This window comes from Neovison vison, chromosome 2, assembly GCF_020171115.1.
Source record: "Neovison vison isolate M4711 chromosome 2, ASM_NN_V1, whole genome shotgun sequence".
NCBI lineage: Eukaryota > Metazoa > Chordata > Mammalia > Carnivora > Mustelidae > Neogale > Neogale vison.
In genome coordinates this window covers 232,406,371-232,433,029 of record NC_058092.1, presented here as the reverse complement: position 1 = coordinate 232,433,029, position 26,659 = coordinate 232,406,371, and the positions used below count along the sequence as shown (strand labels likewise).

At 53.3% G+C, this 26,659-nt stretch overlaps 1 protein-coding gene across 3 annotated transcripts in view; it reads right to left on the bottom strand.

The window, feature by feature from the left end:
- GPR26 (G protein-coupled receptor 26) overlaps positions 1 to 26,659 on the bottom strand; it is a 47,748-nt gene that overhangs the window by 6,205 nt on the left and 14,884 nt on the right. Inside the window, exons 3-4 of one of the 3 annotated variants that reach the window (XM_044240688.1) lie at positions 16,766 to 17,038; positions 13,362 to 16,594 (exon numbers count right to left, since the gene is read on the bottom strand). The exons of 1 other annotated variant lie outside the window; for it this stretch is intronic. In XM_044240688.1, coding sequence (XP_044096623.1) covers positions 16,807 to 17,038 — 232 coding nt within the window. In that variant the 3' untranslated portion in view covers positions 13,362 to 16,594; positions 16,766 to 16,806. Of the gene's footprint in view, positions 1 to 13,361; positions 17,039 to 26,659 lie in introns of those variants that run through there. One more of the 3 variants, XM_044240687.1, reaches the window with a different exon arrangement.

Below are 26,659 nucleotides of genomic sequence, written 5' to 3'. Positions count from 1 at the left end.
GGTGTCCCAGAACACATCACTTCTATTGTGAGAATAGAAGGCCAGGGCTCAAGGGGGATCTGCTGGAGCTGATGATCGCTGACATTAAAGGGAGGGAGGAAAAAAACAGCAAGCGGGCGCGCTGGACCGATTTAGTCTTGTTAAATGCACCATAAGAACGGAGTGTGGGAGGGAGCATTTCATCAGCTCCCCGACTGTTTGTCATTGAAAAGGCGCCTGCTTGCTAACACGTCGTGGAGAAAGTCACTTCGGGAGTACAACTGTTGGATAAATAAGAAGATGTTTCTTTGAATCTTATAGGCCACGTGGGGAGAGTTTTGAAGAAGCCAAAAATCATCTAAAATAGTGGAATTGCAGCTTTTTCTGTTTTTTTTTTTCAGGACTTATTGAGGGGCCATCGGAGGTCCCCAAGTCCCCCTCCTTCCATTTCCCAGTGCTTTATTAAAGGGAAATGATATAGATCGGGAGCGGTCACGGTTCGCATCCCGACGGCTGGGCCAGCACAGTCAGCAACTTAACTCAACGCTCGTCTGAGGCTGGTGGTCGAGGTGTTTTGTGGCCGCACTAACATCTCAATCAACTGACCACCAATAAAGGAGATCATTGCCCTCAGTAATGTGGGGCTGGGGGTGGGGGGTGGGGGGCTGATCCAGTCAGCTGAAGGCCTTGAGAGCAAAAATTGAGGTCCCCAGAAAAGAAATGCTGTCAGAAGACAGCCCGAGTCTCCAGCCTGCCAGCCCTATGAATTTCAGACCCGCTAGTCCCCTAATCATGTGAGCTAATTCCTTAAAATAAGTCCCTTACTATAGTTAGTCCTATTTCCCTAGAGAATCCTGACTGACACGCTTCCAAAAAAAGGTTTTTTTCCTTTTAAGCAGTTTTAAGACAAGAATCTGAAAGCGAAGTGACTTACACACAACCTGTACCGCACCCTCCCCAATCTGTGAGGGTTGGAAGACGAGGTCTCCCCGTGAGTTAGGACTGGGAACCTGGGGCGTTAGCCTTTCTTTGTTTACTGCCAAGCTCAGTTCGGGTGCAGAGGGAGCAACCTCTTCTCTCCCTCCAGTTCAGGAGTCCCTGCCCTAGCCCCCACTCCTGGCCCCGTCTTCCATGCTCTGGCTTTCGCCTCCAGCTGCTCCCCAAACCACACCGGCCCCGTTTCCACAGACCCCTCCCTCCTCTGGTCAAGGTTATGGAGATGGCCAGGTCTTTCTGGCCCTTTCTGCCACATGTCTCTCTTTCTCTAAACTTCTCCCGGCTTGGTCTCTGTGGTACCGCCAGCTACCCTCCTCCTCTCCCCGTCTCCCCTGGGTCCCACATCCTATGGCTCCACCGGGGGCTTCTCTTGACGACCCGGCTCTCTCTCACTGAGCACACAGCTGCTGAGTGATCCCTTTTTCCATACGGTGTCAACCACCACCTGGATCTGATGTTTCCCAATTCTCATCCCCGACCGAGAACCCTCTCTGCTTCTTCCAAGCCATCTGGCTGGCTTTGCCCTGGACGCCCCCACTGGGGCTACCCCCAGCACCTCAGACTCAACATTTTGCCAGCAGACCCATCATCCCACCCTGCATTCCTGATCCCGGTGGGCAGAATTTCCCTCCTCCAGCTCCCGAACCAGGCTCTGTCTCCCTGATCACAAGTCAGTCACCTTTGTTCATGTCCGGTCCCCTTATGAGCAATACAGAGGCTTCCACATTATTTGGGCGAGTGAAATTGGATTACCCCAAGGCCCGAGGTGTCTGATTTCTGTAATGGCATAATTGGCTGCCGCTGCCCCCAGATAGCACTTGAAGGAAGCATGGGTGCACCTGTGTTTTTAATCAAAGAGCAGAATAATAACCAGGGGCCGTCGAGAAGCACAGGACTTCTGCTCAGGCCCCAGCTGCAGGCAGCTGGAACGCGTCCCGGTGAGCGAGAGGGACAGGATGAGTTTGGGGAGAGCCGCAGAGGACAAAACTCAGGGGGACTTCGGGTCTCGAGGAGGACAGTCTGTGTCCTGCGTACAATGGGAGGGGCTGGGGGATGCTCAGGTGATGTTTTTGATGGTCGCTCCAAGCTGCAGATGGGGCAGGACTAGAAGGCTCGGCCTGGAGCCCAGATTCCTTCTGGGCGTTCAGCTGGTCTGTGGCGGAGCTCCCCGAGAAAGAGCCGCAGCCTCTGCCGGGGCAGCCCGGCAGCTGGACATACGCTCTCCTCGCAGGGGCGCCTGGCTGTCCTTCGGCGGCTCTGACGGCGGGAGCCCAGCCCGGTGAGGAGATTCCCGGAAGTCACCCCTCCTCGTTGGGCTCCAAAGCCACCACACTTTGTGCTCCAGCGGCCCCGCTAATGTCATGCGTCCCGCCCACGCAGCGTCTGCGACAGAAGTCCTTGGACACGTTTCCTCTGTGGGTTTCCAGAACTACCCGTTCCCCTAAACTACGGATTTGGGTCCCAAGGAGTCTTTCTGTCGAGCAGCTTATAGAGTCTGTTCCCAGAGCTCACAACGGCCTCATGAGCTGAACTGGGCAAGCTCGGGGCAGAGGCTCCGAATCCTCGTCAGCCCCCTGGGGAGACCCAGAGATAGGGGATGGGGGCCACGGCCAAGGTCGCAGGAGACTCAAACCCATAGGGGTCCTCCCAGAGAGGCTGTCTTGGAGGGCTAGAAATTTCGGATACCCCGAAGAGTCTGCCCTTTGCTCCAGAAAATGCACAGTTTCTCAGACGTTGGAGACGAAGGGCATTAACTTAAGTGACGCACCCACTGTGCTCCAACACTTCCCAGCAGGAGCTCGCTCGGTCCTCCTGATGCTTCAGGTACCACCATCACTGTTCTACTGGTGGTGTCTCTGCAGTTCATGGCTTCTGTACCAGGTCATTCTGATTCCGAAACCCATGTTTTTTTCTCCCATGCATGCTGGAGGAGAAGCGAAGCAGGATTCAAGGTTACAAAAATGATCTACACCCGCTCTGTGACAGTCCAGTGTTAAGGGACCCCCAGTGCCCTGGTTAGGTCTGCAGCTGTTCGGATTATAGGGGGTGCAGCTGGCGAGAGAGGCAGGGAGGGAACGTGCAAGCCAGCTGTCCCTGGCTGGCGTCCAGGGACCTGCAGCCCTGAGGGCGGGTGCCAGAACCCTGCCCTGACCAAGGGGAGAGAGGAGGTCCTCGTAGGGGAGTCAGGAGTAAGGGAAGGACGCCAGCATCAGTGCCAGGTAAGGTCAGCAACCAAAGAGCTGGAGGCTTGTCCAGAAACGCTCCTTGCCTTGCTTCGATCACCATTTGCCCGAGCCGGGCTTCGTTTCCGTGTTTCCTCCCATTTCGACCCCATCTGCTGCTCTGTTTGCCTGAGCCCATCGCTAGAGACACACACGTAATTATCCAACTCCCACGCACTTTTCTTGTTCTCTTTCTCTTTGGGTTTAATTTCCATGCGAGGCTCTGTCTTGAGCTGAGTCAGAAACCTGCAATTAGGAGGAGGCACCTAATAAGACCAGGAGCAGATTTCTGCACTGGGCAGCTAGTTTTTCTTAAAGAATGAGATAAATAGAGGAAAGTGTCAAAGGGGATCTCCACACTGCTCCAGTGACAACTAGTGCATGTTTGGGGATTGTGACCCTGGGTCCTTAGGCTTCTTTATTTGCTTGCTTTTTAAAATTTATTTGAGAGAGAGAGTAGGGGGGAGGTGCAGAGGGAGAGGGAGAGAGAATCCCAAGCAGACCCCCCCTAAGTGCAGAGCCCGAAGTGGGGCTGGATCTCATGAGCCTGACATCACAACCTCAGCTGAAAACAAGAATCAGTCGTTTAACTGACTGAGCCACCCAGGGGCTCCAGTCCTTGGGCTTTCTGACCTTGCCCGAGATGTGTGACTCGATATAGTCTAGCTGGAGACCCACTGGCCAGTGCTCCCAGGCCTACAGTCCCTCCTGGTCATGGTCAACAGACAAGTACTGAAAAGGCCACCAGGTGTCATGGCAGAGCTCTGACCCGGCTAGGACAAGGCTGCCTTTCCAAGAGAGGTTTGTTCTCCCGTCCAAGCTCGTGATGGGGTGGTGACTGGAACTGTGGAAATGCCGAGCAGCATGGGTCCTGATGACTGGTCTGACTTGAAATCTAGAATTCTCAGCAACTCCTAACGTCTGCAGAAGTCAAGAGGCAGCAGAAGAATGTCATGGAAGTGCCCCTCACACAGTGTTGCTAATAACGGAAATTCAATTACAGAGACATTTATTTAGTACCTTCTGTGTACCTGGCTCTGTGCTGAGCACCTGGTATACAGACATAGGCAAGATCCAGCCTCTTCCTTTAAATCTCACAGAGAGAATCAGAGAATAGGATAACGGTGGATACAGTGAACACCCCTCACCATTCTCCTGAGGGTTAGATTAAACCAACAAAATAAAGAGGGGGTCGACCAAGGCTGTGGTTTTTCTTGAACGAACACATATTTCTGTGTTTTCCTCCCCACGGGTGATGCTCTTCAGGCCCTGCACTGGGCTCTGGGCTCCGTGGGGAGTCTGCTCAAGATTCTCTCTCTCCCTCTTCTTCTGTCCCCCCCCCATAAATAAATCTTTTTTAAAAAAGAAAGATAACTGCCATCTTCGTTTTCACTAACCTCTGGCTGAAACTCAGCAGCACCTTCAATTATAAATGTGCACAGGGTGTTTGCTGCCTGTGACTTTGTCACCAGTGGAAAGCACAGGCATCTTCCTATCACTTTTCCATTGTTGCTGATACTCGAAACATTGTTGAGGTTCATCTTTTAAGATGAAAATAATTCTTAGACTGCCATTAGGCCTTATCATTCAATTATTAACAAGAAAGCACACACATAACTATATTGCAAACATCTATTTTAAGAACACACTTTAATAAGAATTTATTTACTTTGAAGTCTTCTGTATTTTACTTCCTCCTTTTAAAAAACTGTTAGAATTTGTAGGAGGGGTCCCCAAAGTTCACAGACTGCCAATAAGTCCGTGGCATATAAAGGCATATAAAGGAAGATTTAGTAGGGAAGAATTTCCTCTTATTAGGAGAATTTTGGGCAGTGTGCAGAAGCAAAGAATTTTTGGTAACAGTAAAAACAGACATTTTGTGTATTGATCAAGATTTCTAGGAGCTGGGGGTGCCTCGGGGGCTGAGTCGGTTAAGTGTCCACCTTCGGCTCCTGTCGTAATCCCAGGGTCCTGGGATCGAGCTGCACACCAGGCTCCCTGTTCAGCAGGGATTCTGCTTCTCCCTCTCCCTCTGCCCTCCCCCTGCTCGTGCTTTCTCTCTCTCTCTCTCTCGCTCATATATAAATAGATAAAATCTTCAAAAAAAAAAATTTCCAGGATCTGGAGGGAAACTTAGAGATTTACAGCTTTCCTGGTTGTTGAATTAACTTTATTCAGCTTAAATGTATACCTAATAAAACACACCCATTTTTTTCAGTGTGCTTATTTTTATAAAATTGTGGCCAAAAAATACATCAATTTTACCACTTAACCCATTTTTTTTTTTTGAGAGAGAGAGAGAGTGCAAGCCTGTGAGCAAAGCTGGGGGGTGGGGCAGAGGGAGAGGGAGAGAGGGAGAGAGACTCGTACGCAGGCTTCAGGCCCAGTGCAGAGCCCAAGGCGGGGCTCATCTCACAACCCTCACAACCTGCGATCATGACCTGAGTCGAAATCAACGGTCGGACATCAAACCACGCTGAGCCACCACTGAACCATTTTCAAGTGTGCGCAGTTCAGCTGTGCTAAGGATGTCCACACCGTCGTCAAACGCGCCCCTCCGAAGCGCGGCAGTTGCAGGAGTTCTGACAACTGTGACCTCTCGCCGAGCCATCAGTACAAGGAAATACACTCCCAATGTGCCTTCGTGCCTCTTCAAAAGCCCCCCTACCCCAAACCCAGCTCACCCAGTCACGGCAGACTAGTTTTGTCTTTTTCTGGGGGGGGGGGGGCGGGGAGGACCATTTCATATCCGTGGAATCCTGCAGAATATTCCAGTTATTTATTCACGTGTTGATGGGTGTTCGAGTTGTTTCCAGTGTGGAGGTTGTGACGAATGAAGTTTCTGCAAGCACGTGAGCACAGGTCTTCCTGCAGACACATGTTGTCATTTCTCCTGGGCAGCTGGAGGGGTGGAGTGCTGGCTCCTGTCCTAAGTGTAAGTCCACCTTTATAAGAAAGTGTCAGACTGCTCTCCGAAGTGGTCATGGTGCCTTCCTGCCAACAGTGGCAGGGACTTCCTGCTGCTCCAGTCCTCCCAACACTGGCATGGCTAAGCTTTAATTTCAGCCATCCCCCGGGGGGTGGGATCTCACGCAGTTTTCATTTGCATTTTCTGTGTGCTTTTGTTGGCTCTTCTCTGGAAGGGTCTATCTGAAAGTGCCCCCTCCCCTTGTTATTGGGTTGTCTTCTTATATATTCTGGATACAATTCTCTTGCTAGACACATGTGTGTTGCAAATAGTCTCCCCATTCTGTAGCTTGTCTTTTCACTTTCTTACCATTTACCATGATGAGATCTAATTCATCGACTTTTTGCCATCCTGCTTTTTGCATCAAAGACACCTTGGCCTGCCCCAAAGTTGCTAGGCTCTTCTCCTGTGTTTTCTTCTGGAACCTGTATGGTCTTAGTCTTTACGACATTTGGGTATAGGATACATGTCAAGGCAAGCCTAGAGCACGGGCTGAGGGGTGGGTCAGGTTTATTATTTCTTTCTGCATGTGAATATCTGACACTCCAGGATGATCTGCCTGCAAAGATTTTCCTTCTTCTACTGAATTGCTTTAGCAATTGTGTCCGAGTCAATCGACCATATATATGTGGGTCTATTTCCAGACTCCCTATTCTTCTTCATTGATTTCTATGCCTGTTTTACACCACAACTTTATTTCTGAAGATGAGAAGTCCGGATCCGAGAGAGGGAAGAGATTTGCGTGATCAAACCAAGTAACACACCTCTTACTCACATTCATCGCTGACTCTTGCTGAAAGTCAACAAAGAAGAAAGTAGTAAATAGTCACGCGGTTATTGATGCTGAAGGATAATGCTTGCCTGAGAGCCCACCAGCCGGACTGTGAGGGCCCAGGGGAAGTGAGAGGCCGGTGGGGCTGGAGGGGGCTCCCCGCATGGCAGCCATGGGACCTTTCATGAGCTGTTCCAGCCCTGTATGTTCCTGTGTCAGTCAGGGTTCTCTACAGAAACAGAACCAGCAGGATAGATAACACACACACACACACACACACACACACATCAATTTATTCTAGGAGCTGACTTGTGCAGTTATGGAGGCTGAGAAGTCCTCTGATCAGCCGTTGCAAGCAGGAGACCCAGGAGAGCCAGCAGTGCAATTTGCTCCAAGTCCAAGAGCTGGAGAACCAGAGTAGCCAAGGGCAGGAGCAGACCAATACCCTGGATCAAACAGTCTGGACAGAAGGGGCAGATTCTTCCTTGCTCCTCCTTTTTGTTCTATGAGGACCTTGTGGGACAGAGTGGGACCCACCCTCCCTGGGAAGATCCATTGTCTTATGGAGCCACACTGACTCAAGTGCTAATTTCGGCTGGAAACTCCCTCACAGACACACCCAGAAATAAGGTTCAGCCACATACCTGGGCACCCCAGGATCCAGGCAAGCTGACCAATGAAATTAACCAAAACAATTCCTCAACTGGAAAATGATTATGAGGAAGAAAACCGACCCCGCGGGAGTATTAGGGCATTGAAGAAGGCGATGTTCTGGTAGGACTTAGCTCAGCATCTGGAACGCAGAGGTTCCGAGAGGTTCTCAGGACCCGAAACTCTTCCCACCCTTAGTCAGCATAAGGGTGTCCTGCAGCCAACCCCAGAGATGTCCCCTGGTGGTGACGAGGCTCCTGTAGGTTGCGACATTCCATTGCTGGGACATTCCAATTCACTCTTCCTTGCTCCCTGAGGGCTGGCCTGGGACTCCCATGCCACGCCCCTGAGGCCACCGCAGGCCTCCTCGAGGCTGCTGCGTGCTCAGCTCTGCTCCCCAGGGCCCAAAGAGGCCCAATCTGAGCAGTGGCCTGGACCCCACACCTTGAGAGGCTGTCTGTGGGACCCTCCCTAAGCTCACTTAGGAAAAGGATGCCTCCTGCACTGTGGCCATTCTGGAGGCATCCATGGGCCCAGAGAGTTCCGGGCAGGGACTGTGGTCCTTGAGGGGGTGTTAGGGAAACCTAACACCAGACCATACCTGGTCACCGTCAGCCAAGCCTAAGGAATTGGGCCCAAAGTGGCAAAGTTGCATAGTATTTGGTATCCCAGGGTCAGGCAGTCGGCTCCCGGGCACATGTGTTTGGAGAAGTGTGACTGCTGTGGGTTTGGGTGAGTCAAGAGATCATCCCAAAGGAGGAAGACCTACCCCAGAAGGTTGTGTGAGGGCCCAGGCATCTGCAGAGTGGAGACGGGAGAGAAAATAGAACACGATGCAGAAAGATAGGCGAGAAAAGACGTAGGTACGTATGCCCCACCGTGAAGCATCGTAAAGCCAACATTTCTGACAACTAACTTGTATTGTACATGATAAAAATGTGCTCATACCAGGACATCAAAGTGTGGACAAGATTTTATAACAGGAGGCTTTATTGGACAGAATCACAATATATACTTCCTCCCTCCCCTCCCCTGCCCCCGTATTAACTATCGATTCTATCATAAAAATATATTACAACATTTGATATGTTTTCACAAAACACAAGCCATTGTAAACAGAGCAGGCAACATTGGCCTTGGATTCAAAATTCTTGAGTCCTGTTGCAACAGAAAAACAGTGTTGGCAAGTGTATTACATGAAAGGTAATATTGTCACATTGGGGGGCTACTAATAATGTGTGTGTGTGTGTGTGTGTGTGTGCACGTGTATAATGGAGCTATATTTCTGTTTATTAAATTAGGAGAAAATAAAGTTAAAGCTACAATACAATGTTAAACATTAGAGGCTGCTAAAATTTTGTTTCCTTTTTTTTTTTTTTTTTACTCCATATGCGGCTGTTTGAGTCTGTGAACACTGACCCATACGCATATACTCATGGGCACACGGAAGCACGACACACGTGTTCATGGGCACATTTGCTCCAACAGAAACATCTCCATTTTCCTATGGGTCTGACGTTAGGGATAGAACATGGTACAGGAGCCAGATCACTTTGTCTCCGGGAATGAAATCTCTTTTATTTTTCTAAATCCTGGTTTCCGAAAGTATTTTTCAAGTGTCCACATACAATGTACATTTCCATGTCGAATGCTAAACGAGGTGGCACAGACTTAGGTTTCTTTAAGGTGGGCTCCTTTTTGTCATCCATTGGTCTGTTCTGGATGCCCCAAGCTACGGACAGTGTAGCTTTGCACAGACACCAACAAATAATGAAACCTATGATAAGTCAAGGTCAGCTGAGAATTTGACTTTGGTGCTCTCAAGCTGGGCACTGAGCAGGGTAAAGCCTCTGGGTGGGAGACAGGCGTGCTCCATGAGGGAAGATGAATAGGGAGGTTGGCCTACACCGGACACCTCAACAGAGCGACAGATTCATGTCCTCCTAGGAGCTGTCTCACCAAAATGGTAACACACGTCCAAGCGGCAAGGGTTTCAATCTCTTCTCCCAAATGAGCCTACAAATGTAAAGACAGGCCTATCCCAATACCTAGAAAAATGCCCTATGTGGTAATGAGGGGAGGACAAGGCTTCTTTATGATGTGTCCCTGGGCTGCCAATGCTGTATGTGACCCGCAATTAACCAGGTTTCCCCTGGGGACACCCTGATGGGCTTGGCGAGACACCGTCCTCATTAAATGTCCCTTGAATGTTCCAGAGGAGGTCCTCTTTACAAGCTTGTTGTAAAACAGGATTGTTGAGGTTTGGAATGATTTCAGTTTTCCGGGGAACTTGGCATTTAAAGGTTTTTAGAGCATAGGGTTAGGTTGCAAGTAATTCAAGCAAGGATTTGGTATTAAAAGACTTGGAGGCAAGGCAATGGCAGGCTGAGCCTTTAGGGGCTGGGGCTTTGGTATCTGGTCATCAGGAAATGGACCGACTCAGATGAAGCTAACCGAGGTGTGCCATCGTGACGGCATCTGATTCTCTCCCAAACACATTCCCTCTGGACAGGATGGGGTGATATCAAGGCCAGGACCTTGATGGGGATGACCAGAGTGGGTTTCCGTATCCAAATACAGATCTTGGGTTCTTTGAAACTATTGAAACATGGACCTGAGGTTCTCTTGAATACGTGCAACAACCCTTTGCACCAGGGGAGAAATAAGATCCCGACTCTAGAGTCACCAGCCCGTGGAAGAAAGGACTCTGGAAATGCCACAATGGTCTTCCGAGGAACACACGCATTCCCAAAGGTGCACACAGTCCTTTGAGTCCACAATCTAAATTATTTTAAAAATGCTTAAATATGGCCATTCCAGCCCTGCTAAGACTGAGTGGATTCGTAACGACTGACCTTGAAATGCTACAGACATCTTTACATGACGTTGTGCGAGCCAACGGTACAAGCCCAGTGGCGGTGTGGGTGTGAACGCAGCGTGGCTGAACTGCCACATGGTGCGAGGGCAGCTTTCGCAAACGTGGCTGCTCCTGGTGTGCGAATTCCTCCAGTCGTCCCTGGGGGTGCGTGGCAGTGGCCGTCAGGACCCTGGGGTGACAGAGCCGATGTACCCTCGCTACTGAAGACACACCTTTGTGCCCCTCATGCATATTTTCAGGGAGGTGCCCTGGCCAACATGGTTGGTTTGTGAACAATGAAATATGCCCTCCTCCCACTCACTGTTAAATGTAGATGTCCCTTAAAATAAATGCAATTCGTTCTGGCCCTTCCTTCCTTCTGTCCATCCGTCCTTCCGTCCGTCCTTCCTTCCTTCCCTCTTGCCTTCTTCCTTCGTTCTTCTGTTCCTTTTCTTTTTAGTAGCTAGATGCATGTAGATTGCCCTCCACGTTCTAAGAGACCTCATTTCAGTATCCTAACTCCAAAACTTGGATCATCTCTCATGGTCCACAGATCAGTCACTCTCCCAGGAGGCACTTTTTCTCCTCTGGACTCACCTGACACCAATCCTGGACATGCACCAAGCTCTGAGCCCATGAGCCTCCTTCCCAGGCACTTCCACCTCTCCTCTGAGTCTTGTCTCTGTTTTTCCCTACTACATGTTCTGGGCCAGTGTCCCCACCTCTAAAAAGCCTTCCAGAACCCTCCTTCCCCACTGGTCAAGTGCTTCAGCGCCCCCCCTCCGCACCCCCGAGCAGTGTGCTCACCCCTCCTGGGCAGCCCCATCTTACACTGTAATTTCCTGTCTCCCCCAGAGGCTGATACAGCGTGGGGCTGGGCACAGAGAAGCTGCTCAGGAAACATCCAAGGAGGGACAGGCACGTTCTGGGCTGCAGTTCTGGGCTGGAGCCTGCAGCTGCCCCATGTCCCTCCCTCCCTGGCTCTGGGACTCTGCTTTCCTGCCCCACCCCACCCCAACCAATACCACCGCATGTGCCATGCTATCTAGGCCAGGCTGCCCAAAGCCACATGTCCCAGCCACTTCCCTGTCCCGATACAGATTCCCCAGGAAGATGAACAAGTCCATGGCCCGTTTTATGGAAGGAGGCACGAGGAGGCCTTTGAACACGGCTCTGTCCAAATTGGAGATGCAATAGCAAGCCTGAGATTCCTGCTTCTCCTCCCTCCCCCCGGGCCAAGGCTTCTGCCAGCAGCAGGACAAAGGCAGCTGGCCAAGGGTTGGACTAGCTCTTTTGGGGCTAAAAGGGCAACTGGTCTTGAGAGAAAGTGGGAGGCTGTTGGGAACGTGGAGAGGCTTACAAGCCACACCGCCTCAGCCACGTTTCTCCTCCAAACTCCAAAAAGCAAACTGGGGAGGATACCTCCATCCAACCTCTACTTATGGCCAGCTCAGCCTGGGGTCTGAAGCCAACACCAGGGTCTTCCACGGGAACCTGTCTGGCTTCAGGACACTGCTGTGTTGTTCTGATATCCTAAGGGCAACTGGCCCAGAATTTCAGGAGAATGCAGGTTAACAGTGAGTCCTCAAACACCTAAGACATCTCGTCAGATGGATTTCTTGGAGGTGAAAAGGGCCTGGGAAGCATAAATCCCGGGTACAGAAGCGGCTGCTCAGCCCCTCCCCCCTCCCACGGAATTCTCCTAGAGAAAGAGAAGTCTAGAGGGGTCCTTCCCAAGCAAGGGGCGGCCATGTGCTGGGAGGGGCCCCAGGGCCCGGCTTGGGGGTGAGGGCATTAGCACCGAAGCTGGGAGCAAGAGGTTCTCTGCTGGGATGGAAAGACGCCCGCTGTGCCTGCAGCTGCCCCAGCTGGGTGCGGCTGGGGACTTCCTATCGGCACCAGCCTGCCCTTCTGGAGCCCACGGCCTGTTTTGTGTTGCCCCTCACACATCTCTAACTGCTGCCCCAGGACTTACAGACCTTCCCAGCAGTCTGAAAAGGAGATGGCAGTCCCTACATCCTAGGGTCATGGTGATGACCCATGGAAACATGGCCCGAAAGCACTCGGCACAGCACTGGCTTGTAAGTTTCACTCAGTACCCATGAGCTGTTAGGGCTACAGACCAGGGTCACTATGAGGAGCGGCTCCCGGGGGGCCCAGGCTGGGTCAGCCTTGCTGGATGAAGTGGAACTGAAAACAGACCCACACCCGGGGGTTGGCATCCAGCACTGTCTCCCTCTGGCCTGACCTTGGCCTGGCTCCACTCCCGGGGAGTGAGGCTGGGTGGGAAGGGCGTTGGGCTAGCTGTGGTTGGCAGCAGAGGACCCAGAGGCCATCGGCTCCCACAGCCGGGCCGCCCAGGCAGAGGCGGAGAGGAGACCCAAGCACGTGTCCCCATGGGACCCTCTAAGAGCCAGCTTCCTGCTCTCTAACAAAGTGTCCCGGCCCCCAGCCAGCCGGTGCTGCTATATTCTGCCGACCCCCCCGCGGACACCCGCACTTCTGACCAGGGAGCCCCTGGGAATGGAATGAGGTTGCTTTGCAAATACCTCTGGAGGGGAAGGTGGCAGCTCTTCCACCAGAGTCTCTGAAGACGGGCTTTTAGAATTTCAGAATTTCACGGAGTGAACGCTTTGTCGCTCTGAGAGCAAAATGACTCAGCCCTTAAATGAGGCTGAAGACTGAACTGTCTGGAGATTTGGGGAAAGCTACAGGACAAACAGATATTTAGAAAGGCCCAGCTTTCCACGGGGTTTGTCCACGTGTCCCAGATCCCATTCTCAGGGGAGAGCTGGGGGGCCCCCGGCCGCAGTCGCCGGGGCATGGAGGTTCGACAGTGCAGAATCTCGGGCTGCCTCGGGCCGATCTCTGAGGAGAGGGTACCGGAATCTGCATCTTAAACACGCTCCCTTGGTGTTTCCTGTGGATAATGAAGTTCACAAGCCAAAAGCTGTTCCAGGTGCTTTAGACCTTCCAGAAAGGGGGCAGGAGCCACAGATATATCCAGGACCTCACTGTCTCCTGGGGTGCTGATGATCCAAAGGAAAGGAGCCGATACAAAGAATTTCTGGCACCTGATAAAATATCCTCGTTAAGACCATGGGCCATCTGAGTTATCCTGCATTTGGGTTACATTCTAGAAATGCACAGCCATAGGCCATACCCCAGGCATCGTCTCCCTGCCTGCGCGTGGGCATGGCCTGTCCTGTCTGTCTTCTCTCAGAGAGAAGAGCACCATGAGAAAGAAAACTAATTTCAGCGACACGAGAGAGGTTTATTGCTCAGGGTGACAGGAGACTGAGCTGAACCCCAGAAGGCATGGGCTGTTGGTATCAGGGGGCTCGAGTCAACTTCCCTCATGACCCAGCTGCTTTCTAAGTAAAAACAGGCTGGCCCTTAGCAGCATCGCTCCGGGAGGTCAGCTGACCAGGAGACACACAAACCCCAGATGCCGGGACCCTCACCTGAGCTGGTGGCCCCTCAGGTAGGGTCCTAGGGCTCTGGGGTCCTCTCCTTCTAGAGGAAGTGCAAGAAAAAGCTGGAGTAGTTGCAGGGTGACTGAAAAAGTCTCCCAGGGCAGGAATTAAATCTACATTTCTGCTTGTGTAGGGCTAGAGACAGAACCCTGGTGGGAGGGAGGGGCAGGAATCAGACCCCGCCCCTCACCCAGGCCAGGCTTCAGTTCCAAGCTTCCTGAAGCTCTTTCCCACCTGATCCAGCATCCACCAGGGTCTGGGCCTTACACATCGAGCCTGACGCTAGACTGAAGTCAAGTAAGTATTCCCAGACCCGCTGATCTCGCTGTTTCTGAGTGTTTTACCTGAGAAACCCATGTTGCGTTTGATAAATTAAATTAGCAAATGAGGTAGATAATTCACCTGGGAATAACAAAGCCAGGGGAGAATTTTATAGACTGGGTATCGATGAACACCAACACTCACCTAAAGGTAATTACAGCTGAGCTGGTCGGTGCTGACCGCTAATGCTTTCTCCTTGCTTCTCCTTGACTCTTAATGCCTGTCTAGACAACAGTGAAAACACCCCCTCGGCTGACTTCTTTGGTCTTTTGTCTACATGATGCCAACACAACTGGTTTTATGGTGTGTGTTTTTACTTTAGCAGTCCTAGGAGCTTGGCAAAAATTATGATATGTATCTTTCTAAGATTCATGATATTGTGGGTGAGAGATCTTTTGTTTTTTTGTTTGTTTGTTTGTTTGTTTGTTTTGTTTGTTTTTTAGCTCAGGAAGAGGTAAAAGAGATCCATTTGCCTCTGGGAGTATAACAGGTCGCATACACAGGACAAGAAGAAAGAGAATTTGACATAGTCATTCCCCAACTCGGATGAAAACAAGGTTGTTGCTTGAACTTGACTGTCTACTAGCCTCATCTACTAGGTCACTACTCCTCTGTCGCCCAATTTGGAGAATACTTGCATGGAAAGGGAGATTGTAGGATTCAATCATGCCTACCTTCTTGGCTCCATTCTTGTTTGCAACCTCATTGGTACTTTTGGGGTTGGGACCGTGGGGTGGGCGTGAACAGCTGCTTGTCACTAGGAAAGTTCCACTAAAATGAATGTCTGCTGTGATTCAAACTTGATTCAAACGAACGTGCTGTGAATCAGAGCACAAAGTCATGTCTGGGCAGTGGTGTGCTGGGGGACGCTGGACCACCGGCTCTCAGGGCGGAAGTCCTGGTTTTAGATTTTGCTGATTTTCTTGGCATAAGTATTCCCATCATGGCTGATTTCAAGTTACCAACGTGATGTCCCTCAACACGGAGCTGGGGAGGGATGTGCCCCACGGGCTCTTCCAGGCAGTGTGAGCACCCCTCCAACTAGAACTGACAGGCGCCGAGGCCTGGGAGGCTATGTCTGTCCCATGAAAACCTGGAAAGTAGGCAAGACTAGGCTGGGCTCAGCTATCTCTTTTCTAAATGGGGAGCTAAGGTAAGCTCCACAACATCTTCTCAAGATGTGCCCAACACTTCTCTGTCTTTCCATACTGGGGCCCTCGGCAGTAAAAAAATGTTAGACTCTTGCCACTTGGTCTGTGCTGGACAGTGTCCTCCCCCTGTACTTCCAAAGCTAGGACACAGAGAGCTGGAGAGACTAGCCATCAGAGTCTGTGGCTCCCCGTCCTTTCTACCCCAGAGGCATCAGAACAGAGGACGGAGAAATAACCCTCTTGGCATTCACACATCATCCAAAATGATAAACAAAGACAGATGGGCAGAGAGCACGGCCCACTCACCTTGGCTTTCCGTAAATCAAGATGGAGCTGCTAATGGTTTGGCAGAGATATCGAAGCGATCATTTTCCATAAAAATGTCACCCTCCCTTCACTAGCACAGGGCACATTCTTGATCACCTGGAACAGCCTCGACTTTCTGCTGATAGACTCACAGAGACCAGAGGTGTAGCCACTGGGATCACGGAGCCCAGGGCCTTACAGCCAATATCAGACCCATCAAACCCCCGCTCGGGTCAGTTCTTGTAGGTGCCTCTCACAGGACGGGCTGGACGAGATGCGTGAGAGGAGGTGAAGGGCCTCCTGCAAATTCAGGTCACAACCAGGGGTGGGGGCACCAGGCAGCCTCCTTCCTCCTGCCTCTCCTTGGCTCCAGCGGTTAGGACGGGTGAATCAGAAGAAGGTGACTGCCTGTTTAAACCATTTTCAGGCTAAGATTGTCTACACACACAAATGTTAGCTCTTGTGGACACGTGGGGGACAAGAGTTCAACCCAACAGAACCCTTTCTAAGACCACGGCTCGGCCACCATGGGGCAGCAGCAAGCGTTCAACATTTTCCCCTGGGACTCAGGGTCCCGAGTCCCAGCTGAACACAGTTTGGGGACTACCAGCTGGATGATATTTGGGTTAGAGCCGCCACCGCGCCCACGTGGAGGAGCGCAGCCATGCCGGAGGTAAGGCCGAGAGGCCGCTGCCAAGCCCACGTTCGGCATGACTCATGTCCCACGGAGACTACCGCTACTCTTCAGCGTGGAGCCCAACGCCCGGTGGTTAGGGAGCAGGTGGACGCCATGCTTCCCCACCTGCCACCAGCGCTGCGTGTCCTTGATCGTGACCAGACTCGGCGTCCCTCCTGGGGAGTCCCTGGTTGAGTCCAGGAGCTCAAAGGAGCTCCTCTGAAAGGAAAGCCCAGAGCGAGTAACCAAGGTCATCCTTTGGTGCAAAACAGGGACGGTCCAACCTCTGCCCTTGAGGAACCAGGGAGCGGGCATCACTGGGCCGGCCAGGGGGGGCGGCAGCTGGGGGAGTCCACCCAGGACCCCGAGCCCTCCCTCCCCGCTTCTCACCAACTGTCTCATTCCTCCGTCTCCAGCAAGAGCGGCGTCCTTCACTCGGAGACCGGCAGAATGTTCTGGCTGTGGGAGTCGCCCGTGAGGCCCGAGGAGTGGAGGGAGCGTCTGTGGAGGATCCTGTTCAGGATCTCTTTGCAGCTTTTGCGGTACTGGTGTCGCAGTAAGGAGTACACGAAGGGGTCCGACGCGGCCTTGCTGTAGGCCAAGCACTTGGACAGCACCCCCCAGTGGGAGCCGATGGGCACCGAGGAGGACAGCTCCACCAGCCTGCGGAGACACGGGAGCCCGTTACCGAGAGCACAGCCTCTTGGCCAAGCCTCGGGCTCTCTGCTGTAGTTGCCTCCTCCACGGCAACTTACGGCAGCAACGGGAAGGGGCAGTGGGCCTCCACGGGCTCTGAGTTCATTCCAGCTCCGGAGTAACCGCGCACCGTACACGTGTGACTCCGTGCGCCCCGGGGAGATGTGACTAGCTCCATGTAAGGCAATAGATAGACAAGGAGGTTAAGGAATTTGCCTAAGGTCACGCAGCCCGTAAACTGTAAAGGCAGGATTTGAACCCCAGTCTGCCTGACTCTGGAACCCAGGCATACCTAAGTAATAGACTAGTGGCTAATAGTGACCTGGCCCCTGGCTCCAACTTTCCTCCTGTCCTGCTGGGGGACCCTGGGCAAGTCATTTCCCCTCCTTGGGCCTGTTGGTTTGCTATGGAAATGGAGGCAGCCAAATAAGGTCACCTCTCCAACTAGAAGACACTGGTGCTTTGCTTCAAATCCAGCTCTGCCCTCCTAAGAAGATTGCCTGGGACGGAGGGCTGAGAGTAACTTTGCAACCGTTCTGCAAAGCTCAGCGTACGTCCTACATCAGGAAGAATCCACAGGTGACAAAGGCCTCTTTCCAGGGTTTTGATTCTGGCGGTCCTGGGCCACGGCCATAGTCAGGGTCCCCTCAAGTGACCTCATGATACAGGGGAGATACAGTCCAAGTCTCAAAGGGGCCTTTTTCTGGAAGTCTCCTGGTGCCCATCAAACAACTCCACTCAGGGGTCCTAGTACCAGGTTGTGAGGAAGTGAAAGCCTTCCTCTGTGTAAATGGAACCCCCCAACCCCATCCCAGATCAAGCCACTTACTCTCAAGTGTCTCCAGCACCAGTGGCCCTATTTGGACCTTATCCAGCATGGATATAAGGTAGAAAAGGCCATGGCTTGGAGATCCCAAGTTACCCTCTCCCTGCCCACTGCCAAATGAGGAAACTGAGGCTCAGAGAGGAGAAGGGATCACCTAGGGTCACCCAGCAGGAAGTGAGAGAGGAAGGTCTGGCACCTGCTCGCTCCCCTGGTTCTGGCCCCTGTCCTCCCGCGGGGCGGAGGGGCAGAGCCAGGCAGCCGCGGTTCTCACGGTGGGGGGCTGCCCAGGGGAGTCCCCAGAAGAGACTGAGCTTGGGCCATTACTCTGTGCGGCCAACCTGAGTGCTTTCCCTGGCTTTCTTTGGGCCGATGTGGTAAGGACAAGCTCATGAAGGGAAGGAAGGGAAAGGTGGTAGAGTTCAAGCCTCCATTGTCATAACGACCCCCACCTTTTTCAAAAGATTTTATTTGTTTGCCACAGAGAGAAAGAGAGAGAGAGAGCACGCACAAACAGGGGGAGCAGCCGGCAGAGGGAGAAGCAGAGTCCCCGCTGAGCGGGGAGCCTGAAGCAGGACTCGATCCCAGGACCCCGGGATCATGACCTGAGCTGAAGGTAGATGCACACTGATGGAGTCACCCAGGGCTCCCACAACGCCCCTTTTTTGACCAGACCCTCAATGAACCCCCCTATTTGGCTTCCTATTTCCAGAAACACCGGCTACCCTTGCCCTCTGACCTCGTGGGAAAATGTGGCCTCATTTCTGCTCATGTCCTCGTTAGCCCGAATGGGGGATGGAGCTGTTAGCATCTGCGAAAGCTGTACTTTTAAGAAACCTATTTTGGGAAGTGATGACTTTAGGGGGACAAAAACCCTGAATTTAGAATTCACACCTAATAATAACAATGAAAGAGCTGAACGCCAGCACATTGTTGCTATGTGATGCCAAATGGCTTTACCAAAATGTCTGCTCTCCTCCGTGTCGCTAAATTCAGTCTTAGCATCCTTGGCCTTCCCAAGAGGACTTATTAAAGAGCCAAATATCATTAAACCATCCGGCAAGATCAACATTACTATTTTCAGGTTCTGTAGATGTCACAGAATACAATGATTCGGGACAATGTAAAATTTTACCACTAGATAATAGATAAAACCTATTTTGTTTGCTTCTCAGAGATTTAATGTAAAGTCTCAATTCTCCGCCAGGTTCAGTAATAATTCCCGGCTAGTTGCATGTCTCCTTTGGGCAAATTACTTGATGTACAATTCTCCTGGAGAGCTGGTGTCATTCCCATTTCCAGGCTCAGCGAGCCGGCAGCTCCTCCACATAAACCCAGTTCCACCGACTACAGCCCGAGTGCCGGGGCTCAGATCCCACACCGCAGATGGGACAAGATTAGTTCTACATGTCTCCCAGCCTGAGAAGCCCTTCTCCACAGTCCCGAGCTGCCTGGGGACTTTGGCACCGGCCGCCGGCCACAGTACACACGAGGACTCCTGCTCTGAAAAGCCGGTGTGTGGCCTCCAGCAGGGCCTCAGGCAAAGACAGACTCTGGGTCAGCACAAGCCTGGACGCTGCTCTGTGGGGGCTGCTGGGCTGGGCTGCTGGGGCGCCGCCCCCTTTTGTGCTCAGACGTGGCTGGCAGACCCACTTCCTGCTCCAGGCTGTGCACCTGTTGGGACCGGCTTTGCACGGACCAAGCTCTCCCAGCTCAAGGGGACCGAGAAGGCACGGGGATTTCCACATTGCCGCAACTGCTTCTTTCTTGTTCTGGATCTGGGCAGGGATACCACATGGTCCTTACAGATGACCCTGTAAGAGGGAACGTCCAGATCTAGCTCTGCTCAGGCCCCCGAGCGCCCTCCCCTCAGGAAAGGGGAGTTCCTGTTCTGATCAGTCTTACTCTCCGCGTGGGCAAGGTCACTGCGTGCTGAAAGGTTCCTGCCATGCTGTGCCTCTTTTCTCTTTACTGAAAGGGAAAAGCACATGGTGGACAAATGAACTCCCCGCTCCTGCCCCAGAAGGCTGACCCAAGTACCCCGAGTTTAGGGATTCTTGGGCGTAGGTGTTCAGAAGGTGGTACTTTGTTTCCCTTTGGTGTGTCACCTGCTTTGGGTTGAACAGTCTCCCTGTAATTCATGTGTGGAAGTCCTAACCCCCAGGATCTCAGAACATGATCTTACTTGAAGTAGGGTTGTTACAAATGTCATCAGTTAGGATAGACTCAGCCTGGAGATGGGAGGCCCCAACCCAACATGACCAGTGTCCCTATCAAAGGGGTAAATTTGGCCACAGAGGCACGCATAGAGAAGGCCATGCAGAGCTGAAGGCAGAGACTGGGGGATGCTTCCATAAGCCAAGGAATGCCGAAGGCTGACAGCAGACCCCAGAAGCCAGGGGAGGGCCCTGGAACAAATTCTCCCTCATCCCCGGCTTCAGAAGGAGCCAACCTTGCCATCACCTCGATCTTGGACTTGCAGCCTCTGGAACGGAGTCAATACACCTCTGTGGCTTCAGCCGCTCAGTTAGCGTAGCTGGCTCCGACGGCTCTGGGGCACTAACACACACCCAGTGAGGAAGCCGCTAGGGAGGCAGGGGTGGGTTAGGCAGGGCCGGTTGTCTGAGGCCGTAACAGCACAGCAGAGCACCAAGTCCCCGCCCCGTTCCTACAGCCCTGTGTGCAGCGAGCTGGAGCCCAGGGTTTGAAGCTGCGGCACTGGGCACCGAGTCGTCTTGGACCTCTGAAAAGCAGAGCTCCCTGCCCCCCATCCCTGACTTCCATCAGGCACCAACGTGACTCCCCGTGTATTTACTGCCTGGGATACGAACCAGGGAAACCTCTGCCAGGGGGCTCTACTCCGGGAAAAACGTTTATGCTTCTGCACTCACAACACGCACAGGCCTGCCCCCGCCCCCGACCGCCCTGACACAGCTCCCCACTCAAACACCCTGCGGTGAGAGCCCGCGCTCTGGGTCCGCAGGGCAGCCTGGGGAGAGGGGAAAAGGGGCAGGAGCCTGCTTTCCCGCATTCCAGATGCTTCTGCAGCGGGTCCTTCAGGCAGGCCCTGCAAGTACCCAGGGGGCGGGGGGGTGTGTGGTGGATCCAAACACTGCCAGCGTGGGGGGAGCCGTGAAATGCTGCTGGCTGGGGTCTGCTCACACATAGGGAGCAGAGCCCAGAAACGGATTCTCGTTCCCCAGGGTGACACACAGCAGATGCCCGCAGATGCCCTCCCTGCATCTCACTCCACCCGTCCGAGGTGCCTGGCCCACCTCTGCTCCCCTGTGCCCTGTATTTACTGGGGCGGGGGGAGCCACGCTCCTCTCTCTCGGCAGGAAGCCCTCAGATCAGCGTCACTGGCAGGTCCCTGTGCTGACTGTCACCGCAGAGGGCGGATGAGGCCGGGAAGCCCCCACCCCCTCGCCCTTCACCCCTAGGTCTCATCCTCACCCCGCAGCCTGGCGGTCCTGGTCCCCGGAGGGAGGATGGGGTACCTTTGCCAGAACTGCAAGAGGTTCTCTGAACCTCCAGGGAGACCCGTGTCTCCATTCTGCTCGACAGTGGGCATCTTGAAGGAAACTAAATTCTGGGGTGAGGACAGGACCAGTAAGAGCAGCAGCTATAGACCCAGTTCCCCTTCTGGGTTCCCCGGGGCTCAAGGCTTTGATGGCAGCTTCACAAACATTGTTTCAAACCCCTGATAGAGGCCCTGTACAGAGGAGACACCACAGTGTGGTGATGTGCCACAGCCACACGGCCTGGAAAATCCAGGATCAGAAGCCTGGGCTGTGGGCACCGGCGACCATGAGCCTGCCTGGCACCAGGATGCCCGTCCCAGCTCCTCGGCCCGGTTCCAGGGTACAAAGACCTTCACCTCTCCTCCCCCCGCTGCCATGCACACCCACGCATGTACACACACACACACACACACACACACACACTCACACTGTACACCCAAGGCAACGTGGGCCACAGAACAGTCTTTGGGAAGCCAGCCTGATGTCTTTCCAAGACTCCTGGAGAATGCATGTATTTGAAGACCTGTAAGTTATAAGCTGACACTTTATCTTTCCATGAGACATTAGAATGGAAGACATTTTATTAAAAGAACACTAACGCCGGACAACTTCCTGCATATTAAACCCCTCTGCTATCTACATAATTCCATGACTTTGAGAAGCCACAACAATGGTGCTGTCAGACTCACTAGCGCTTCCAAGCCACACTCCGGTGATCTGGGACAACCGTAATTATTCAGAAGCATATGTCGCTGCAGAGATAATAGCCTTACCAATGCTTCTAGACATGTGAATTTTAACTCAGAAAAATTTAATTAGCGCTTTTGGATGAGAATCTGGGTGGCTCTTCAGACCCTGCTCAAACACTTGGAAAAAGTCAAATGTGACCCATGAGGGCTTTAACATGGGAGCCAGTGTGAATGTGATAGAAGGTAGTGACGCCCAGTAAGAGTGAAGGTAGAGATTTCTGAATGGTTTCCAGGGTCATCTGACATGCCCCATGGTACAGCACAAGTGGCTCTTTGGTTGGGACAGTCAGTGGAACCATCTTTCTAAAAGGTATTTGCTGCACAGCCCGCACTGTGCCAACCAATTCTACTGATGGCTCCAGCTGCCAGAGCTGATGGCCGCTGGACCTTACTCCAGGTCTACCCAAGCTGCTATCAGCCAAGTGGTCAGAGATGACCCCACAAAAACCCACTACTTCTACCTGCCTTTATCCATAGGCATCGGGGTGCTATGTCGGGGTTCACACTGAGATGCTTGGGCACAGGGAGTAGGCTGGGCCTCCACCCTGCAGATGGGCGTGTCTATATTTCCAGTTACCTGGTTCCTAGGCTTTGGAGATACAGCAAGGCTGCAAGGTTAAATTATGGCCAACAGGCTTGACACTGACCCTTAACCCTTAATTCTGCCAGTTGTTATGCTTTGACCTTAGGTAACTCATCTCCCCTCTGAAGCTCTGCACTTACCTTGCAGGAGAGCTGTACTGGATGCAATCGGTGTGTACTGGTAACTCCTAGGTGCATTACAGGTGTCCAGTGATAGGTGACAGGTGCAGTTATCAAGACTTCGTGTTCTCTAAGAGGAGCTAGAGGACCTATCTGAAGACCTGAATGGTTCTTGACTCAAGAATGATGCTTTCCCAATCTAAGAAAGTTATCAGGCAGATAGGAAGAGTTGGGGACCCCTTTCCCAGCCAGCCAGATCTTCCCGCTCAACTCAAAATTGTGGCAGAGGTCACAGAAGAAGCCCGTTCTCCTCCAATGTTCCAGTTCTGCCAGCTCCCAGCGTTCACCGTGGCAGTCCAGATTGGGACCAGTCCCTTGCACGCGTTCCTGTTTATAAGGCTGGAATGGGAGCAAGCGGCAAAACAGGCCAAGTGGATACTCAGCCGCTGCAGAGTGGGGGCAAAGATTAGCTTCCCAGCTGGCAGCTCAGTGATGGGTTTAAGTGACACCTGGACAGCTGGTTCCCGGTCATCCCCCAAACAGCAGCTTTCTGGTTCTGAGTGGGTCACAGCACCCACTTCCTTCCGGGAGGAGGGCGGGAACCCCTGTGTTCTCAGGGGAGAAGCAGAGCAGTGCAGCACAGGGGTGCCCCGTGCATGGGCTTTGGTTCTGGGCAGCCCCGAGCTCAAGCCCCGGCTGGGCCAATGACTGGATGGGATGAGGCTAGAGCCTGTCTGAGCCTCAGTGTCCACATCTCGAAACGAGGATGTCACGTAGACAGGGAGGGCAGCGCAGTCCGGGCGCAGAGACGGGGCTCCACAGGATCGTTTCGGGGCCGGAGCTGCTTCTTAGCTTTTCGTCCCCGAATTCCACAGCGCTGTCCCATTGCCCCGCAGTGGTCTTGACCATCACTGCACCCGGAGAGTCCCCGGGGCTGCTCCGTGGCTGTCCGAGGGTGGGCTCAGGTGCCCCGCTCCCCTGTGCCTTGTGAGCCAAATGACCTTTGCAGTTCCTTCCCTCTCTGTGCCTCAGAGTGCCGCGCCCACGGCTTGCCCAGCCCACCCCTTGGGAGCACTGCAGGGTCTGGGAGAATAACATGAAAGTGCCCGGAAGGCACAGCTATGTCAGGTCCAGGCAACCTGGTGCCAGAACAGAACTCCTGGCTCCCACGGGCCAACCTCTGCCTGACATGCTGCCCCTGATGGTCACCCTAGTGAAGCTGGGAGCCCTCCAAGCCTCAGGAACCTCACCCCTGGCACGGGGCACCCCTGTCTCATATTCTGGTTGCTTCTTTAGGGCCCAGATGGTTGCTGAGCTCAATTCACTTAACCGTCATCAACCAAGGTTGGAGAGACACAGATGCCTACTGCCCCCAGGAAAACCTGTGTTGTGTGACCAAGAAGGCGACATCCTTCATTGTGAGCTCTGGGACTCTCCAGGGCCCACCCCTGCCCTGTTCCCAGGGTTTCTGCCTATCCCAGGGCAGGGTGGCTCTCCACAAGGTCTGCTGAGGGGCAGCTGGCTGGCCTGAGCCCAGGAGTATCTGTGTGATGGTTAAGGTCACGTGTCAGCTTCACTGGCCACAGGAGCCTAGTTAAATATTCCGGGTAAATCTGTGGGGGTGTTTCCAAATGTGCTCAGCCTTTGAATCAGTGGACTCAGTGAAGCAGATTTGCCCTCCCCAGCTGGGTGGGCGCCAGCCAATCCGCTGAGGCCTCTAACAGCACCAGAGTTAGAGGAAAGAGGATTCGCCCCTTTCCTTCTTGCCTCCCTGGTGGGACATTTCATCTCAGCTTTTCCAGCCCTTGGGCCACGACTTAAACCTTCTGCTCTCCCAGGTGGCTGGGCCTTTGGATTCAAGCTGAGTCCCACACCGGCTTTCCAGAGTTTCCAGCTTCCAGAGGACAGACTGGGGGACTTCTCATGCTCTCTCTACCCTCTCTCAATCTATAGACCTATGTATCTGTCCTGCTTGTCTGTTTCTCTGGAGAATCCCAGTGCAACATGGTCATTTGACGAGGTGCTCTACCCCCGTGGGTAAGAGAGTCCCGGGGAAGGGAGTCAGGGAGCCAACTCTGCACGCCAGACACTTGAATGCCACAGCCACAGACGCGAGTGAGAAAGCAGGGAAGAGGCGGCCTCTGCAAAGACCCCTGGAGTGTTCCGTGAGTCTGAAGAGCGGGTAGACAGCCCGCTGAGGTTGGAAGCTCAGCTCCCACGGACTCAGTGCGAGACTGTAGGCAACTCAATGGCCCCTACAAGCCAGGCTTGTTTCTTCATCAGTGAAGTGAAGTGTGTGTATGTGTGTGTGTGTGTGTGTGTGTGTGTGCGTGCGTGTGTGTGTGTGTCTGGAGCTGTAGTTCTCAAGACCACTCAGGACTCAAATCCCCTGGGAGATTTTAAAACCACCAATGCCAGGTGTCCCACCTGGGCTGCTAATTTAACTGGTCCCGGGTAGGGTCTGGGTAGGGTTTGGGGATTTGAGCTCTCCAAGCAGAGCTAATCTGAAGCCAAGATGGCCACCAATAGCAGCTGATCAGGACGTGAAAAACACACAGCCTGTGCCTCCTCCCCTCAGGCAGAGGAGCCCTTCACCCTTGCTCCCAGCCTGGTTGCTCGGTACCTCCCAACACGCGCTCAGCCGGACCCTGGCTGTGCCTTCGGCTTGGGCCACGAGGCCTAACAAGCTCGCGCTCCCTGGATGAGACACCCAAGAAAGGACCCTCCGCTTCCATCCCAGGGCTCCAGGTTCTCCGTAAGGGTCACTTCCCGCAAGAGGTCATATCCTCAGCTATGCTTCCAGAGCGGGGTCTGTCCTTAGCTTTTTCTGAAGTGGGAGCCTGAGGGTGCACATGGACACCAAGTCGAGAAGAGCAGGAGAATCAGTCACCCCAGACGCGACCTGCCTTCCAGGTGGATGGCCATGGCCAGAGCCGAGCACTGCGCCTGGCATACCCGATGAGCTGACGCACTCGGTGGGAGGTGCCCGGCCGGGACTCTAAGCAGGACAGGAGAGGGGGCGGCAGGGTCTCTTCAGGTGACTGTGAGAGCAAATCCTGCCCCACCCCACCCCATCTGGCGGTGTGGACGCCCCGGTTGTGGAAGTGTGGTTCTGCTGGGACCCGGGGCCCTGCCCAGCACACGGCCGGAGCCCACAGAACTCCCGTCTCCCTGGGGTGGGCCTGGGGCCGCCCATCACCATAGCACGGTGCACCTCATCAGCATCTCTTCTCCCCCAGTCGCAGGAGGGGTGTGGACGGAGCAGGTGGTTCCAAGAGGGGTCTAATTTCAGTCCAATTTCGATCTAATTTCACTAACTAGGTGTCAGCCACAAACTTCCTTCCTTGCCACCCTTGTTCGGGCCTCTGCTCCCCCATTCAGGCTGTCCAAGAGCCCCCGCCTGGTGCACCTGACGTGGGGGAGGCAGACAGTGAGTTGGCCACTCCATGTGCGCTCCCCGGTAAACTCTGACATCGAGCAGGACACTGGACAGGGAAGGAAGTGAGGCGGAGAGCCCTCACCACTCTTGCGGCTCAGCAGGAACGGGGCTCCCAGGGGAGTGAAGGACAGGTGATATGAGCAGCTAGAGGTCACGGGCAAGAGGGTGCTGGGAGGAAGGGCATCAGCACACCTCATACCCCAGACCTCTCTGACTACAGACCGGCACTGTTCAATAGGAAGAACAGGGAAGCCACAGGTGTAGCAAGACGCAGGTGAAATTAATTTTAATCGTATAGTTTAATCCAAGATATCACCATTCCCTATGGAATCAATAGAAAAAGTGTGTGTGAGG